Raw genomic sequence first — 17,088 nt, 5'->3', positions numbered from 1 at the left:
CAGTTTCTTAGTCAATAAAATTCTATTCAGAAGAGCTGTGAGGGAACACAGTGATCAAGATGAAAAGCTTTGGTGCCTGAATGTCTGGGGAAAAGGCCTCCTTGAGTCAGTTATAAGCTTTGTGGCCATAAGGGCAATACTTAAAGAGTTCTAGGGCTTGTTTGTTTCCATTCTTATTTCCATTTATGTGTATATGCCTGTATGAGTGTATGTCGTATGTGTGCAGGTGCCTGTAGAGACCAGAAGAGGGTACTGATACCCTGGGAACTGGAATTACAAGCAGTTATGAGCTACTCAGCCTTCAGGAGTGTTAGATGGAATTGGCAAATGGACTTTGTCAGGGTCAGGATTCAAAGCATGAAAAAAAAGTTGAGTCAGTTGGGAACTGTAAATATTCATTAGATAGTTGATAGCAAGAATTTTTGTTTGTTTGAAGTATGATAGTGATAATATGGCTATTTCTTCCTTTTAGGAGAAAAAAAGCTGGAGCTGGGGAGAAGGCTGTTGGTAATGGGACTGCCTTACAAACACGAGGACCTAAGCTCAAGATGCAAAGGCCTTATAAAAATGTCAAGGGCTAGCCGGGTAGTGGTGGTGCACACCTTTAATCCCAGCACTCAAGGGTAGAAAGCAGGAGGATTTCTGTGAGTTCAAGGACAGCCTGGTCTACAAAGCAAGTTCCAGGACAGCCAGAGATATACAGAGAAACCCTGTCAAAAAAAAAAAAAAAAAAAAAAAAAAAAAAAAAAAAAAAAAAAAAAGGCCAAGGGTTGACAGGTGACCATGGAACCACACTTAAGAATCCTAGTGCTGGGGAGGTGAAAACTGGCAGAACCCCTCAGGTTGCTATCTGGCCAGGCTAGCTTCAGGCTACTGAGAGTCCTTTTCTCAAAACTATAAAAAGGTAAGGGTAGAGAGATGGCTTTATGAAAGAAGATACTTGTGCATAGGCCTGACAATCTTAGTTCCATCACTGGATCCCAAGATGGCAGAAGAGAACTGACTCCCAAGTGTAATCTTCTGACCTTCTTACATGTGTTGTGGCATGTATCTGCCAAACATACTACTAAAATAATTTCATGTAGCCTTGGTTAGCCTTAAACTCAGAGATCCACCTGCCTCTACCTCCCAAGTGCTAGGATTAAAGGGTGTACACTACACCTTGCTCAAAGTTAACTTTAAAAAAAAAAAAAAGAAAAAAAAGAAAAAAGAAAGGTGGGCAGCACTCGAGGAGCAACAGCCAAGGCTGTTCCTGCTCATCATTTCCCCTACTCCCACATACACTCACACACAGAATCACTGTTAGTGGGGAAAAAAAAATCAGCAAATTAATGCACATTAACCACTTGTTTTTTACAACTCACAAAAGCCAAACAATTTTATCTTCTTAAGTGATAGCGAAATTAAAACTACATTGGGTGAAACATAAACAACATGAAATACATATTTAAAATGTCCATAAATAAAGATTTTTTTCAGTGAACTTGGTGGCATAAGCCTATAATCCTAGCTACCCCAGAGGCTAAGCAAGTTGAAGATCTGCCTATGCTACATGTACAATAGACATTCTGATTCATGCTTTTGTGTGAATTAAGGAGTTTTAACAGTCATATTGCCTGAAAAGCCTAAAACATTTAATAACTAACCCTTTACAAAAAACTTTGCAATGATATATACTGAAATACTTATAGAAAAAAAAACACCAAAATTTCCTCTACCATGGTAGAGGAAGAAAATTAAATAATATAAGCCACTGATAATCCTTAAAGCTATGGAAACTCATGGAGGGGATTTTTATGCTATTTACTCCTGTGTACACATATTTATTTAATAACTCACTATAAAATAACAAGTCTCTAATTTGCATACATTTAATTTATTTCATATCAGAAACAACTTTAAATTTGTGTCACTCTTCATTTAAAATATTACATATACACAATTTCACATTCTTTACAGGAATTAAGTTTAAGTGTTCATAGATCAAGTTCCAAACTTCTATACACACTTTATAAAATAAGTACAGGGCTGGAGCGATGGCTCAGCCATCAGTGTATATGCTCTTGCAGGGGTCCTGAGCTCCCTCCCAGCACCTGTATCTGGTGGCTAACAACCACCTACCCAGCTCTAGGAGAGTTCTTGTCTCTGGACTACATGAGCACCTGCACTAAGCAGGTGTCTGTGTAGACACACATACATGACAAATGATAAAAATACATATTTCTGTTGTTTGTTTTTTAAGACAGGTTTCTCTGTATAGTCTTAGCTGTCCTGGAACTCACTCTGTAGACTAGGCTGGCCTCAAATTCAGAGAGATCTGATTGTTTCTGCCTCCTGAGTGCTAGAATTAAAGGCATATCCCAACACACCCACCTATAAAAATAAATCTTAAAAAGTGAAATAAAATAAAAACAAGTATACATAACCACACTGACTTTACACATCATTTTATAACAGAGAGCTATGATATTTCAAAGTATTTTCCCTTCAAAAATTATATCATGCTGGGGGGTGGTAGCATACATCTTTAATCCCATTTAATCCCAGCACTTGGAGGCAGAGGCAGGAGGATTTCTGTGAGTTTGAGGCCAGCCTCGTCTACAGAGTGAGTTCTAGGACAGCTAGGACAGTTACACAGAAAAACCCTGTCTTGAAAAATAAACAAAAATTATACCATATCCTTAAACACATCGTTTTCAGTCTGTGTTTTGATGTGTTAATAGAGATATCTTACAAGACAAGACAAAACAAAACTCTTTGTTTTATTAAGTAAATAACTTCTTTATAAAAGTAGAAGAAAACAACGTATGAGGCATAGTAATATCACAGTCTCTTTCTTTTATAACTCAACACTTTATCTTTCATATTTATATAAACTTTAAGTATAGCTCAGTGTTAGAAGCTTCCTAGTACACATGAAAACTATCTCATCCCCAGTAACAAAAGGAAAAAGCTATTTGGATATACCAATTGTTAGATCTGCAAGTAAATTTATAACAGAAAATTTACATAACTAAGATGATCCAAAAAGGTTTCCACTAACAAACATAGCCAAAAACGAGAAAAAAAGGTAGGTGGATTGTAACTGAAAGTCTTCAAATTAAAAACAAAATAAACCATTAAGTTATACTCACCAGTATCTTTGTGACCCTTTAAAGTATAAAGTGGCATTGGACTTTCCAGCGAGAAAATGCATATATTGTGGTCATTTCCTCCAGTGGCAATTAGTCCATGAGGATATATATCACTTGAGGGTATGATGCACACACAAGACACAAAATTAGAGTGGCCGCTCATGCAATGCATTTCTGTAAAGCCCCTGTTAGGACTGGAAAGACAGAATCATTAATAAGTATACATTTGCCTCCTCCTGGCTTACCCTAAGACATAAAACACAAACATATTCATTACCATCAGCATGCAGGCTAAACTTTAAGAGTGTATGCCATTCAAAAACGCTATTATTTTAAATGAAAACATTAAATGGTTTCATTGCATGAGTAGAGTATTATGTCAGACTGGGAAAAATCATATGTTTTCTCAGAATGTATTAAGAGGAAAAACAAGAAAAGGAAGGAGATGAATAGTCTACGTGGCCTTTTCTCATTCTCCAACACCATTCTACTCATTAGTTATTGCTATTCTAAGATAACTCTGGGGAACTGAAATACTTGAAATTAAGATAATGAAATCCAGTCAGTAAACTAAATTTGCTCAATGAAGTATAGAAACTTACTCCCCATTAGTATAGTATGGTAGATGCAGCTAAACAGCTAGAATGTCAATCATTTCAGTATGGAAAAAAAGGGAACGAATTTACTGTCTGGGAGCACAGAACATTGGTAAGTGCCTTCCTTGGATTACAAATGATTGCCCATTTGTCACATGCATCAATGATTTAGAATTTCTGCCTTAGGTAAGTGAAACAATGGTATGATATATTGTGCAGAAAACAATAAACTAGTAACTAAGAGGCATAGACAGTTATATCTCTGGCAAAGAGCTCACAATCCAGTTAAAGCAGCTAGGCGAGTACACATAACAAGATCAAACTGGAGACAAACTGAAACAATCCAACAAAAACTGAACACTCCAACACAATGGTCTACTTCTGTTTTTTTTTTTCCCCAAAGCCTACTCACTAGTCCTTTAAATATAAATGGTAGTTCATAGATCAATAAAAGCATTACAGGGAGGATGAAGGGAGAAAAAAAAAACAAGAATGCAACTTTTAATAGTGTAAATATAGCTATTAAAAAAGTAGTAAAAACTTAGGAGGCTTGTGGAAAATGACTTCTACACTAGCAGATTAAGAGGAGAATTAATGGACCATCCCCTTCCCAAAAGGATAAGAACTGCAGAGACCTCTGTAAAGATTCTAGCTGAGGTTGGAAGAAGCAGGAACCTGTTATCCCACTCTGACAGCAGAATCTAGCACTGGCAGAATTTACCTGGTAGTACTACTTGAGAACTATGGTGTCAACCAATGGCTTGCAACTTCCAGGGTAAGGTATAGACTGGAAACTGAGTTTGCTGGGATCAAACCCTGAGCCCATGCATACTACACACCCGGCCTATTGAAGTTAATTTAAATCAATTTTGGCAATTGGAAAAGTACCAGCTACCAATCTGTCACCTAACTCCATGGTGGGTCATCCTCTACATGTTCCTGTAGCAGACTGCACACAAAAGCAGAAGCCAAAGGGTACATAAAGCATCCCGCCCTCCACATGGCAGAGATCAGAGCTGATCCCAGTTTGCTATTCAGAATTAGGTGGCCATTGTTGAAACTTCCTGTCTTCCCTGCAGATGCAAACAACTGCCTCTCCAACTGAAGTGACTTATGAAGAATTTAAAGGACCGACATCTGTCCCTTCAGCATTCTTTTTCTCCTTTTGAGAGCCAAACAATAAAATCCAGGTTATTAGTAGCCAGGGCGATGGGACGTCTTTGCAGAAGCTGAGGCCAGAGGATTTAGTTCAAAGCTAGTCTTGGCTACACGGGTAGATCTGTCTCAGAATACAAACAAAACAACAACCTCAAAACGAGGGTATTCAAAAGCAACTGCATTTACGGGGAACTTAGGAAGTGAATGTGCATGTCCAGCGAAAACACAGGTGAGAAATGATTTAAGACCTCAAGGATACACCTCAGCGAGGATTCAGCACAGACACTGAACAACAAACCATCAGCAAACTCTGGCCACTCAAAGGAGCAAATTAAATCCCTACAAGATGTTCCTGAAAAAGACCAGAAGGCCAATGGCAGACCCACTGGTCAAAGAGTCTAAAACAACCATCTTAAGAGAAAGGATAACAAACAAACAAAAGACAGGACCTTACTGGACCTGGAATTTGTAATCCTCCTGCTTCAGCATACCAAGTGCTAGAATTGCAAGGGAATATGTGCCATACCTGGTTTAAAACAATTGTCTTACAGATGCTGGAAGACATTAGAGAAGACACAGCTAAACAAGGAAATGATAGAGGAGTAAAGAGAGATGTCAATAAGGAGATAAGTCCAAAAAATTCTGAACCTGCAGATTACAGGAACAAATGAAAAGTACCAGACAATTTCCAAAGCATAATACACAGGCAGCTAAGTTTGAAGACAGGAAAGTAGAAGTGATCAAGTCTAAGTAAGAAAGGAAGAAAAAGTAAACAGAAGAGGCCCATGGGAACCAATGATGTGAACCTTATGCATACTGTAGCAGTCCTAGAACAGAAAGTGAGGAAGAGGGTAGGAATATTTAATCAAATAATGGTCATAAAGGTATGAATGCATGTATCTATAATAATTTCAAGATAAGGCAAACCATACTGAGACATAGTACAATGACAGAAGCAACTCATCACATATAATCTCTCCAGTGTGATGGTAGACTTGGGCCTGTAAAATAGCTAAGTAAAGGTGCTTGATGATCTACCTGGGTTCAATCTCTCAGACCCACATGGCAGAGAGAAGCGACTGCTATATATATACACTAGGCTTAGGAACAGAGAGGCAGGTGGCTCAGTTAATAAAATGCGTGATGTGCAATCAGAAAAACTAAGTCTGGATCCTCAGCATTCCTGAAGAGCCAGGCAGTAACCCATTTCTAGAACCTTAGCAATAGAGAAGCAAAAACAGGCAGAGCTCACCGGTCAGCTTCAGATTCATTGGGAGACGTCTCAAAAAATGTGGGTAGTGACTGAAGAAGTCACCAATATCAGTATCAACCTCTAGCCTACACACACATACACCCCCCCTCACAAGATATGATACTAGGTAAATTCCCCATTTAAAATAAATAAACAATAAACCAAAAAAAAACCTTTGGAGGAATAGTTTAGTGGTATTTTATATGCATGAGGCTCTGCGTTCAATTTCCACCATGCCAAGCACATGTACAAACAACTCTAGAGGTAGGTGCTACCGAGCCAACATATTCAAGTATCAAAACATACAGAAAACAAAATAAAACAAAACCTGCCTATCAATCAATAGGGCCATGCCCTGTAAAACTGCTGTTTAAAATGGAGGTAAATGAAGATATTTCCAGATGACAAAAGAAAGTAAATTTCACAGTAACAAACTTCTCCCAGAAATATGTGTTTTCCAGATGAAATAAATTCAGAGTCATGAGAAGAAAAATAGTCCTTAATTGGGCTAGTGATACACACCTATAATTTTAGCACTTGGGAGATGGAGGCAAAAGAAATCCCAGCTTGAGACCAACCTTAGCTTTTTATTTCCTCCCTCTTTGTTGGTTGCTTTTTTTTCTTATATATTTATTTTATAGGTATAAGTGCTCTATCTGCACGTATGCCGGCATGCCAGAAGAGGGCATCAGATCCCACTCAGATGGTTTTGAGCTACCATGTGGTTGCTGGAAATTGAACTCAGGACCTCTGGAAGAACAGTCAGTACTCTTAATAACTGAGCCATCTTTCCAGCCCCAGTTTTGTTTTTTGTTTGTTTAGGTTTTTTTGAGACAGGGTTTCTGTGTAACAGCCCTAGATGTCCTGGAACTAGCTCTTGTAGACCAGGCTGGCCTCAAACTCAAGAGATCCGCCTGCCTCTCGAGTGCAAGTGCTGGGATTAAAGGCATAGGCCACCACCACCCAGCTGTGGTTTGTTTGTTTTAAGAAACAAAAGAGAGAAAAAAAGGCCAGTGAGGTGGTTCAGTAAAGGTGCTTGTGCATAAGCCTGATTGTCCTGAATTCAATGCCCCAGACCCACATGCTGAAGAGAACCAACTCCTACAAACTGCACATGCACACACACACACGCACACGCACACACACACACACTTACTTTTAGAGGCTTCAGTTACTCCCTAATCAACTAAACAGAAGAAAGGGATGTAGGATTGAGAAAACAAAACAAAACAAAAAAACCCTCTCAGGAATATAGAAAATAGTAAAATGTACTCACTTTAAATGTCAATGGACTAAATTCTCAATTAAAAGACAGATGGGCAGAATGCCCAAAAACATGATCTAAGTATGTGCTATCTATACACAAGGGTCCTACTTTAGCTCCCCAAAAACAATTACAATGGAAAAAGATACTCCATGTAAACAGTAAAGAAAGCAAGGGGGAACTATATGAATATTAGACCAATCATTTTTAGTTAAAACATGTACCATGTCAAGCATATTATTACATATTACTAAAACTGCATGGTCGTGATTCCAGCAAACTGGAGGCTAGGCCATCCTAGGATGCACAGCAAAATCTTGTCCCAAGAAATTAAAACCAAAGAGGAATATAGCAATAATATTTAAAAATTATAAGGTTATGCACCTAATAAGATCATCAAAATGTAGACAGTGAAAGCTGACAGAATTTAAAGCACAGTTCTACTATCACAGTTAAGACTTCAATATACTCCAGGGGCCAACACTAGGGGAGGTAAAGGCAGGCGGTGTCTCTGAGTTAGAGGCTAACCTGGTCTACAAAGCTAGTTCAGGACAGCCAGGGCTAAACAGAGAAACCCTGTCTCAAAAAATCCCCAAACAAACAAAAAACAAAACAAAACAAAACTTCAACATCCAACTCAATAACGGGAATGACAGCACAGAAAATAAGCCAGGGGCCTCAGGCACAGGTCAGCAGCAGAGCCTTTGCTAGGGTAAGGCCCCATTCAAGCTCCAGCAAGGCCAAATTAAAAACAAAAACCCAGAGAACCTGAGCTATTCACTAGGCCAACTAGATGTAAGAGTATATGCCACCTAAGAACAGGACATTATGAAATACAGGGTAATTCTTCTACTCAGAAAACTAAACAATGAATTACCATATGATCCAATAGAAAAAAAAAGCAATTTCAAAAAGCTCCGTAAGACGTCATATTCATAGCACTTTACCATAGCTAAACTATGGGAGTAACCCACTGCCCACCATGGATGAATCGGTAAGGAAAACGCTATGCAAAAACAGAATTTTATTCAGCCTTAAGAGGAAATTTTGTCACTTTAGATTGACTGAGTGCTCCAAACAAAAGACGGGCAGAATGCTTAAAAACATGATCTAAGTATGTACTGTCGATGTACAAGAGTCTTGCTTGTATGTAGAAATCCTGACATGTGTTACAATATGGACAACATTTGAAGACATTATGCTAAATGAAATTGGCCAGTTATAAAATGATGAATTAGAGTCCACTTATATGAAGTACAACTTACCTAAAAGTCATTTTTTTTGTCTGTTTTTTGAGACAGGGTTTCTCTGTAGCTTTGGAGCCTGTCCTGGAATTACCTCTTATAGACCAGGTTGGCCTCAAGCTCACAGAGGCTCACCTGCGTCTGCCTCCCAAATGCTGGGATTAAAGACTTACATCAGTACCATCCGGCTTAAAAGTTAAAATCTTGACGATCTAAAATAGAATGCTGGTTGCCAGGAGTTAAGAGGAAGCGGGGAATTACTACTGAAATACATGTAGTTTCAGTTTTACAAGACAAAATCATAAAGAGGGGACAGTGTTGAAATAGTACAACATTAAAAATATAGTAAATACTATCAAACTACATACCTAAAAATAGTTAAGAGGGTCAATTTTGCTGTATTTTGGTATATTAAAAATTAGGCTGGGTGATGGATAGTGTGGTTTGTAAGAGCACATGCCATACAAGCATAAGGACTTGAGTTTGGATCCCCTGTACTCATGTAAACAGCCAGGTATATCTGTGAGCACCTGTAACAGCAGAGCTACCCAGAGGGAAGGGGGAAGACAAGAGGATCCCTGGAACCTGATTGCCAGCCAGTCTAGTTGATTTAAAATAACTGTGCTCCAAGTTTAGATAGATAACTTATCTCAAGAAATAAGGCAGAGAGCAATAGAACAGGACAGTCAATATCCTCCTTGGGCATCTGCAAAAACGTGGGCAAACATACCATGATGTTTTAAGTAAGAATGGTTTTCTTAGGCTCACATAGTTTAATATTTGGGAAGAATTAAGATGTGTGGCCTTGTCGGAGTAGGTGTGGTCTTCTTAGAGGAGCTATGTCACTGAGAGTGGGCTTGGAGGTTTCAAAACCCAAGCCTGGCCCAGTCTTGCTCTCTCTGGCAGATCAGATGTGAGCAGAGAAACTGCTCCAGTGCCATACCTGCCTGCCTGCAGCTGTGCTCCCTCCATCATATTCGCGGACTAACCCTCTGAAGCTGTAAGCAAGCCCCCAACTTAAGGCTTTATTTTATAAGCTGCTTTGGTCACAGCAATAAAACAGTAACTAAGACACATAACCGCGCCCCCCCCACCTCTTTAAAAATTACAGCAGGGTGTGTAGGATGTGTAGAGGCTAAGGCAGTAGGATCAAGGGTTCAAGGTCAGCCTGGGCTACAGAGTGAGAAAAAGAGAAGGCCAAGAGAGTTATTTGTTTAATGCATCCTCAAAATAGCAACAAAGAAGTCAGAGCTTTGTAAGAAAGATTAGTAATAAGTCTTAGGAATCAGTCAGAAACTGCTCCATAAAAAAAATTCTTCAAAGACTTATTTGATAGTAGCTAATTTTAGTTTATCTTCTTTAATGGGTTTTTGAAAATGTGACTTTAAATAATTTTATTAATAAGCTCGGAAAAAGCTAAAGATAAAACATGTTTTTAAATGTCTCTGGGGTGGGAAAGATGCCTCAAAAAACAACTAAGAACCTATTTCTGTTTGTTTTTGAAGCAGTCTTGGAACACAGCCCAAGCTTAGCTCAAGCTCATGATTCTCTGTGGCCATGCAGCAAACTCAGCATAAAAATCTATAGTATGTTAAACTATGTATATAATACTTTAGCGGTTTCCAACAGAGGTGTTTGTTTGGGTCATTTACAGCGATCTATTAGGATCTTAGTTCCAGAATTTGGTCTCATTTTCTTCTTTGTATCTTCCCAAATTCCTACCATCATATTTTACATGGTTAAACATCAAGTCAGTGGTTCTCAACCTGAGGGCTGCAACCCCCACAAGGATCCTGAGTATTGTGTATTTGCATTACAATTCATAACAGTAGCAATGAAATAATTTTATGGTTTTGGGGTCATCACAACATGAGGAACCAAATTAAAGAGTCACAGCATTAGGAAGGTCGAGAATCACTGCATTAAGTACTTCTTAAATCAATGAAAAAAAATACTTAAAAGCACTGGAGGGAGAGACAGAGAAGCAGAGCAGGGAGACAGTGGCCTTCCTATATCCCTAGAAAATCTGAAACTTTTGTTTTAGAAAAAAAGTCTTGGGGGTGGGGGAGAACACCGAGTAGCACAGACACACAAGAGCCATTGACTCTTGGAGTGTAAGGAATACGTTCATTCATATCACAGCCCAAGATCACAAAAAAACAAAACACCAGAGGCCAGGCCAGTATCCTGTTGACCTTTGAGCAAAATAAAACAGCTCTCCAGATAGTATTACTTTGGTAAAGGTTTCAGACAGCAAGCCCCGCCCAGCAGCTTTGTAAATCTGATCACATAAGGAATGACAGATATCCAAGGAAAACCTCCAGCATAAAACAAAATGACCGGACCAAGCAGAGAGGTGGGAAAACAAAACAATCTGGAGGAAGAAGACCACCAAGTAGAACATAACTTTAGTATTAAAAAGCCATCTTCGCCGGGCGGTGGTGGCGCACGCCTTTAATCCCAGCACTCGGGAGGCAGAGGCAGGCGGATCTCTGTGAGTTCGAGACCAGCCTGGTCTACAAGAGCTAGTTCCAGGACAGGCTCCAAAGCTACAGAGAAACCCTGTCTCGAAAAACCAAAAAAAAAAAAAAAAAAAAAAAAAAAGCCATCTTCATTCCATCCATAGAGACATGGGAAGGCGCTGCAACCAGGACACAAGTTACTCCAGTTAACCCACTAGAAAGCAACACGAGGGAAAAGAGATGAAGAAAGCCAGCTCAACATCTGAATAACAAGTTCCTAATAAGAAAGACAGCAGAAAAATGGAGAAAGAAACCCACAGGTTAATCTGAGAAGTTTTGGGCAGAGATTATCATAGTTAAAGAGGCCACTGACGGTTCAGGGAAATGGATGAAAACAGGTTCCTTTTAAGAGGATAACAGGTAAAAAATATTAGGATGGCTTCAGACTCCTCAACAGTCTAAAGCCATCGATTAAAAACACAATGGAGCAATGCTGTAAAATCTGGAAGGAAAATTACTGCAGGATTAGAATCATAAACCATTCAAGTGTCACTGCAGTAGCAGGACATAAAAACAGTTTTCAAACTTGCAAGTCTGAAACACCTTTGTTATCAACAAACTTCACTGAGGAAGTGCCCAGAGTATGTAAGGCAAGATGAAGGCGACTAACAAGAAAGCTAAAGCTAAAGAGACCCACCACTAGCAGTCTAAACAAGCTGACAGTAAAGGTACCCAGGGTCACCTGTGCACCAATGACAGGAGAGGAAGTTTTCACTGCTAGAGGAGCCAATGTTTTAAAAATACCAATTTAACTAACCCCACAGAACTGTCTTGACTTGGGACCCATGGTGCTCAGTGTTAACCAGACGGAAAAGTCACCTTTGACTTAGCATGGTCAAGAAAATAAAATGCAAAGTCTTAAATTTTAAATCATATCTTTAAATATGGGTAGTTTTCAAAAGGTCATTTAATATAATGACAAACTTAACCTCATCTCTCTCACCCCAGAAGTCTGTGACAGACTTGTGGAATCCAACTTAGTGTGATGTTTAAAGAGGTCTGAAGCAGTGTGAAATTATGGTATGCTGGCTGGCCCAGCTCAGTACACAAATCTGCCAAGTGAACCTTCTGGGTCTTCAATGGACTTGGGCTAAAACCTAGGTATTTAGTCCACCCTAACACCAGCTATTTCTACCTCCTAAATTCTATCATTCTTAGTTCATTTCTTCACTAACTACTATGATCCAGGAGCATATTGACAACAGACAGGGAAAAACAAATTTCATTTACTACTTGACTCCCAATATGGTATAGCCAGCCCTCCATTAACTCAATGAATATACCACGAAGCAAAAGCTTTCAGTACGCCAGCTACAGACTCCTCTTACATCATGAAAACTATTGCTGAGATGCAGAGGCTAATCACTGAGTAACCAAGACACTAACCTGAACAGCTAGGAATGAAAATAGTCTTAGCTGCAAAATGCAAGCTTTTGAACATTGTTAGTCGAATAATGTGTAAACAAAATTTGAAGAACAAAAACAAATAAGAACAACCAGTTTTCAAACAGAAAATTATTTCAGTCTAAAGATCCCAGATAAAAATAATCGCCCCAGTTACTCCACTTCTGTCAACCTATAGCCTTACAGACGGTACAGATTTAATGACAGGATTCAACTACTAAAACAGGGATTCTTTAGATAGATACGCCTTACTGCAATGTTTTTGTCCTTCTAGATATATGCTTCTACTGGATTTAATTTTACTTATTTGTTGGGCATTGAATTCTGGGTCTCATATAGACTAAGCAGAAAGTTACATGATACCCCAATATTTTTGAAGTTTATTTATTGAGCTTGTTTGAGAACTCCATTTTAAAGGAACAAATTTCACCAATAATTATACTCAAATACATAAGAAGTTGCCTATTAGTTTTACCTAGTGGTTTGGGATGTCACAGACTCTTAATTCTGGAAGAGATTATCAGAGGTCACCTTATCCAACTCAACACAGCAGTTTGCCCTATAATATTCCTACTCCCATCACCCAGTGGCTACACTGCAAAAGCCACCAAACACAGCTACTTCCACACTCTTCCTTTAGACTACTTTCTACCTGTGGCGAACAGAAACGTAACAATCACATTAAACCAAACCACTCCCTGCTTGAAACTGCATGTTTTACATATAAACCCCAGAAAAGGGTTCCTGCTAGCTTCTGAGACCTGCCCTCACATCAGTTTACCTCCTGACACCAGGGAACCTTCCTCTCCCAATCCAGGACCTGTGTTTTTTGTTATGCTGTCAAGCCTATAGTGTCCTTCCAACTTCAGCTTTTCCACTTCGAAGTTGGCCCATTCCACCTTCCACAGATTAGCTCAATCGATCTAATAGATGTCAACACACACACACACACACACACACACACACACACACATCTCAAAAAAAGCTTCTCTTCCCACCTATCTCTGTATATGTGCACTGGCTTGCTTCTTGAGGCATATTCTCCCAAGAGATTCTAAGAAAGTTCTGTAAACAGAGAGACCCTGTCAGTGAAGTCACTTCTTCCTAGGGAATAAAATATACGGTACTCATCACCTAAGCTCAATTTTTCTTTCTGAAAACTGAAATCCGTTTACTAAGGATTTTCTTGACTAATCAGTGCTTTAACGTAACATCTGATATTGATTTGGCCTGGATTTTTAACTTTTGGTTAACGGGGGGGGGGGGCAGGGGATGTGCAGGCAGAATTTAAGGCAATGATGATTTTTTTCTCAGTAAATTGCATATTTCTACACAACAATTAACATTTGAGAGGGTTCATTTCAGCCTGTCCTCCCCTTTAAGTTGGACAACCAGGAGAGAAATTCACGCCTAACTCTCTGCAAGGCAATTATTGAACTACAGTCTACAAAAATTGAAAAGTGAGAGAAGACGATAAAGCAGCTCCTGCGACCGGAGCGAGGGGCAAGCCAGCAGTTTTCATATGGCCGAACCGGGGAGGGTGCACAGGAGCAATAAATACTGAAGTCTAAAAAAATCTTCCAAAGCTGAAGCCCCTAAAGGTGTCTGACGATGCACGTCCAAGGTCAAGCCCCTCGCTAGTGGCCAAGTTAGGACAGGCAGCACGGTCCTAGAATCCCACACCCATGCCCCGAAATCCCTTCGGTTTCGCCGACCGCTCGCCTGGAGTGCGAAAGCTCGGGAAGCCGCCGGGAGGAGGGAGCAGGGCGGACAGCAGGAAAAGGGAGCGGTGCGGCGCAGGGAAGGAGGCTCATCCCTCCCACGTGTCTGGGAGCCCGAGATCCGCCGCGGGCCGCAGGGCTGGCGAGCGCTCACCTGTCCGGGGCCCAGAGGCGGGTGGTGCGATCCCGGGACACAGACACAAAGGCCCCCGGCGGGTAGAGGCAGCACACCAGGCCCCTCACGTCCAGCTCGTGGCCCGGGAGCGAGCAGCTCAGCCGGTAGCGAGCTGCACCGCTCGCCATGGCCAGCGTGGGTCAGGAGCCCCGGCTCCCGGGCACAGCACGAGACTCGTCCACAGGCTCGGGCCGGCGTGCGCCAGGCTGCGGCCCGAGACCCGCCTGCAGGTAAGGGGCGCGGGAGACCGGAAGAGCCCGTCAGCCGGTGCGGAAGGACTGAGTGACACAGCAGCCCGAACACGCGCACCGGAATTCATCATCCGCCGCAGCCCGCGGTGACGCAGAGCGTGTGCGTCGCGCTGCTGAGGCGTCGCGCGTCGAGGTTCTCTCCCCCTTCTGCGCCCCGGATCGCGGCAGAGGAAGGAACGGCGGGACTCGGAAATTCTGCCTAGACGTCGGATGTCCTGGTCCTGCCAGTACCCGGTCCATTTCAGAGAACAAGCGAAGATTTGTGTAAGGGGGCAAGCCGGGACTACAAATCCCACAATGCTGTGCGAGGCGAGCGACTCGCCAGTGCGCTGAGCCTGGGGATGTTTTAAATCTAGGTGCTCGCCCGACCACTCGGAGTGGTAGAGTAACCCGACTCCTCTTGATGGTAGCGTGAAATTGCTTCTTTACCTTGCGTCACGGTTTGTTACCCAGTTTCTGCATGCCTGTCGGGAAAATCTCGTGATTTTCATAAATTCCTTTTCATTTAAAATGACAGAATCTGAAGCCAAGTGGAAACTCTAAACATTTTCATCCACGTTAAGCTACCCCTATGTTCTTACCCATGCTATATCAGATTTTGCAAATAAAAACAAAACAAACGTTGGTTCAAATCCATTCTTTCCAAACCTGACCACTGTTTGCCCGAGCTTTGGCTCTGTAGGTCTAAGATAGGGCAGAAAATGCCTTTAATTAATTAATTTATATAGTCTCTCAGTAGCCTGGGCTGGACTCAAACTCTTGGTTCTCCTGCTCAATCTTTGAGTGCTAGATTACAGGTAAAATTACTTATTTTTAGCCAAACCTCCATGGTGCTTCTGGGTGTCTCTACATTGCATTGAGAGTGTCCCATCTACATTGTAGAAAAATTGCCTTCCGTATTATAGCCTGACATCCACCATAACACAAACGTTAAAGTTACCAAATCTAATGTGCATTTTCCTTACTCTCCTTAAAACTCTTGTTCTAGGCTTGAACTCACTATTCCTTTGTGTTTCTCAGGTTTAAACACTGAAATGTTGGCATTTAAAAACTTCTTCTGCCACTATACTCACTGGGTAAGCTCTCCTCGAATAATATTGTAAAGCTTTGAATATTTCCAGCCGTCTATTAGAAATTTCTGCCTAGTGGCTTAAATTATTTTAACATTCTCTCGTTTTTCTACTTCTTCCCAACCAGTTCTACACATCAAAGGAAGGTTCTTTTTCTAAATTCTAGATCTAAGTATTATTCCCTTAGTTCAGTAATCCCAATAGCTAGCAACTTTCCGTTTTTAGGAGTACAATGTTATACAAGGCCTTTCACATTTTCCTAATTTATTTTACTAAAGTCATTTCCCCGTAGGTATGTGTCTGCCTCAGCAATGTTAAATTTCTTACCGTTCTCAATTTCAACAAACCACAATGTTGAAGTTGATATTTCTGTGTTTCTAAAACAAACAAGCAAGTCCAAATGCCAGAAGAGGCTGAAGGAAGAGGATTGGGAGACTGATCTTCAGGTTGAACCCAAATTTCAATCCCTGAGCTTTTATTAATCGTGCATCACACTGGCTTCCAGAGGACATGGTCTCAGGTCCAAGCACTCACATCATAGCTCACAACCATCTATAACTCTGGGTCTAGAGATCCAGTGCCCTCTTCTGCCCTCTCCAGGCACTACATGTGCATGATACATGTAAATATGTATAGGCGCTCATACACATCAATGAATCCTTCAAGTTTAAATTGTTTTATGGTTTTATATGAACGTTTTGCTGCATGTGTGTGCACCACTTGCATGACTGGTACTTGTGGAGGTCAGAGGAGGATGCTGGATATCCTGGAACTGGAGGATAGGCAGTTGTGAGCCATGATGTGGGTTCTGGGAATCAAATGTGGGTCTTCTAGAAAATCAGCCACAGCAAGTTCTGAGCCATCACTCCAGCTCCCATAAGTAGTGATGAGATGCCCTTTTGTATGCTGTAAATATGTTTTATTACCATTGGTTAATAAAGAAAATGCTTTGACCTATGGCAGGGCAGAATATAGCTGGGCAGAAAATCTAAACAGATACAGGGAGAAAGAAGACGGTCAGGGAGACACAAGTAGCGGCCAGAGAAGCAAGGTGTGAGGTAACAAGCCATGAGCCTCATGGTGAAAATATAGGCTATTAGAAATGGGTTAGTTTAAAAGTAAGAGCTAATTAATAATAAGCCGGAGCCATCAGCCAAACTTTTTTTTCTCATTTTTTTTATTAAAAATTTCCATCTCCTCCTGTCCTCCTCCCCCTTCCCTCCCCTCCCTTCCACCCATACCCCCACTCCACCCCTCTCCAAAACAAAGAGCCATCAGGGTTCCCTTCACTATGTTA

The 17,088-nt window shown here is 40.8% G+C and overlaps 1 protein-coding gene across 1 annotated transcript in view; it reads right to left on the bottom strand.

The window, feature by feature from the left end:
• Positions 1–14,761, bottom strand: part of Plaa (phospholipase A2 activating protein) — a 29,722-nt gene extending 14,961 nt beyond the window's left edge. The window contains exons 1-2 of the mRNA XM_038333586.2: positions 14,450–14,761; positions 3,135–3,328 (exon numbers count right to left, since the gene is read on the bottom strand). Of these exons, the coding sequence (XP_038189514.1) occupies positions 3,135–3,328; positions 14,450–14,598 (343 nt within the window). The 5' untranslated portion in view covers positions 14,599–14,761. The remainder of the gene's footprint in view (positions 1–3,134; positions 3,329–14,449) is intronic.
• Between the last annotated feature and the right edge of the window lie 2,327 nt (positions 14,762–17,088).

Source organism: Arvicola amphibius, chromosome 6 (genome assembly GCF_903992535.2).
Source record: "Arvicola amphibius chromosome 6, mArvAmp1.2, whole genome shotgun sequence".
NCBI classification, from domain to species: domain Eukaryota; kingdom Metazoa; phylum Chordata; class Mammalia; order Rodentia; family Cricetidae; genus Arvicola; species Arvicola amphibius.
This window is presented reverse-complemented; position numbering and strand designations above follow the sequence as displayed.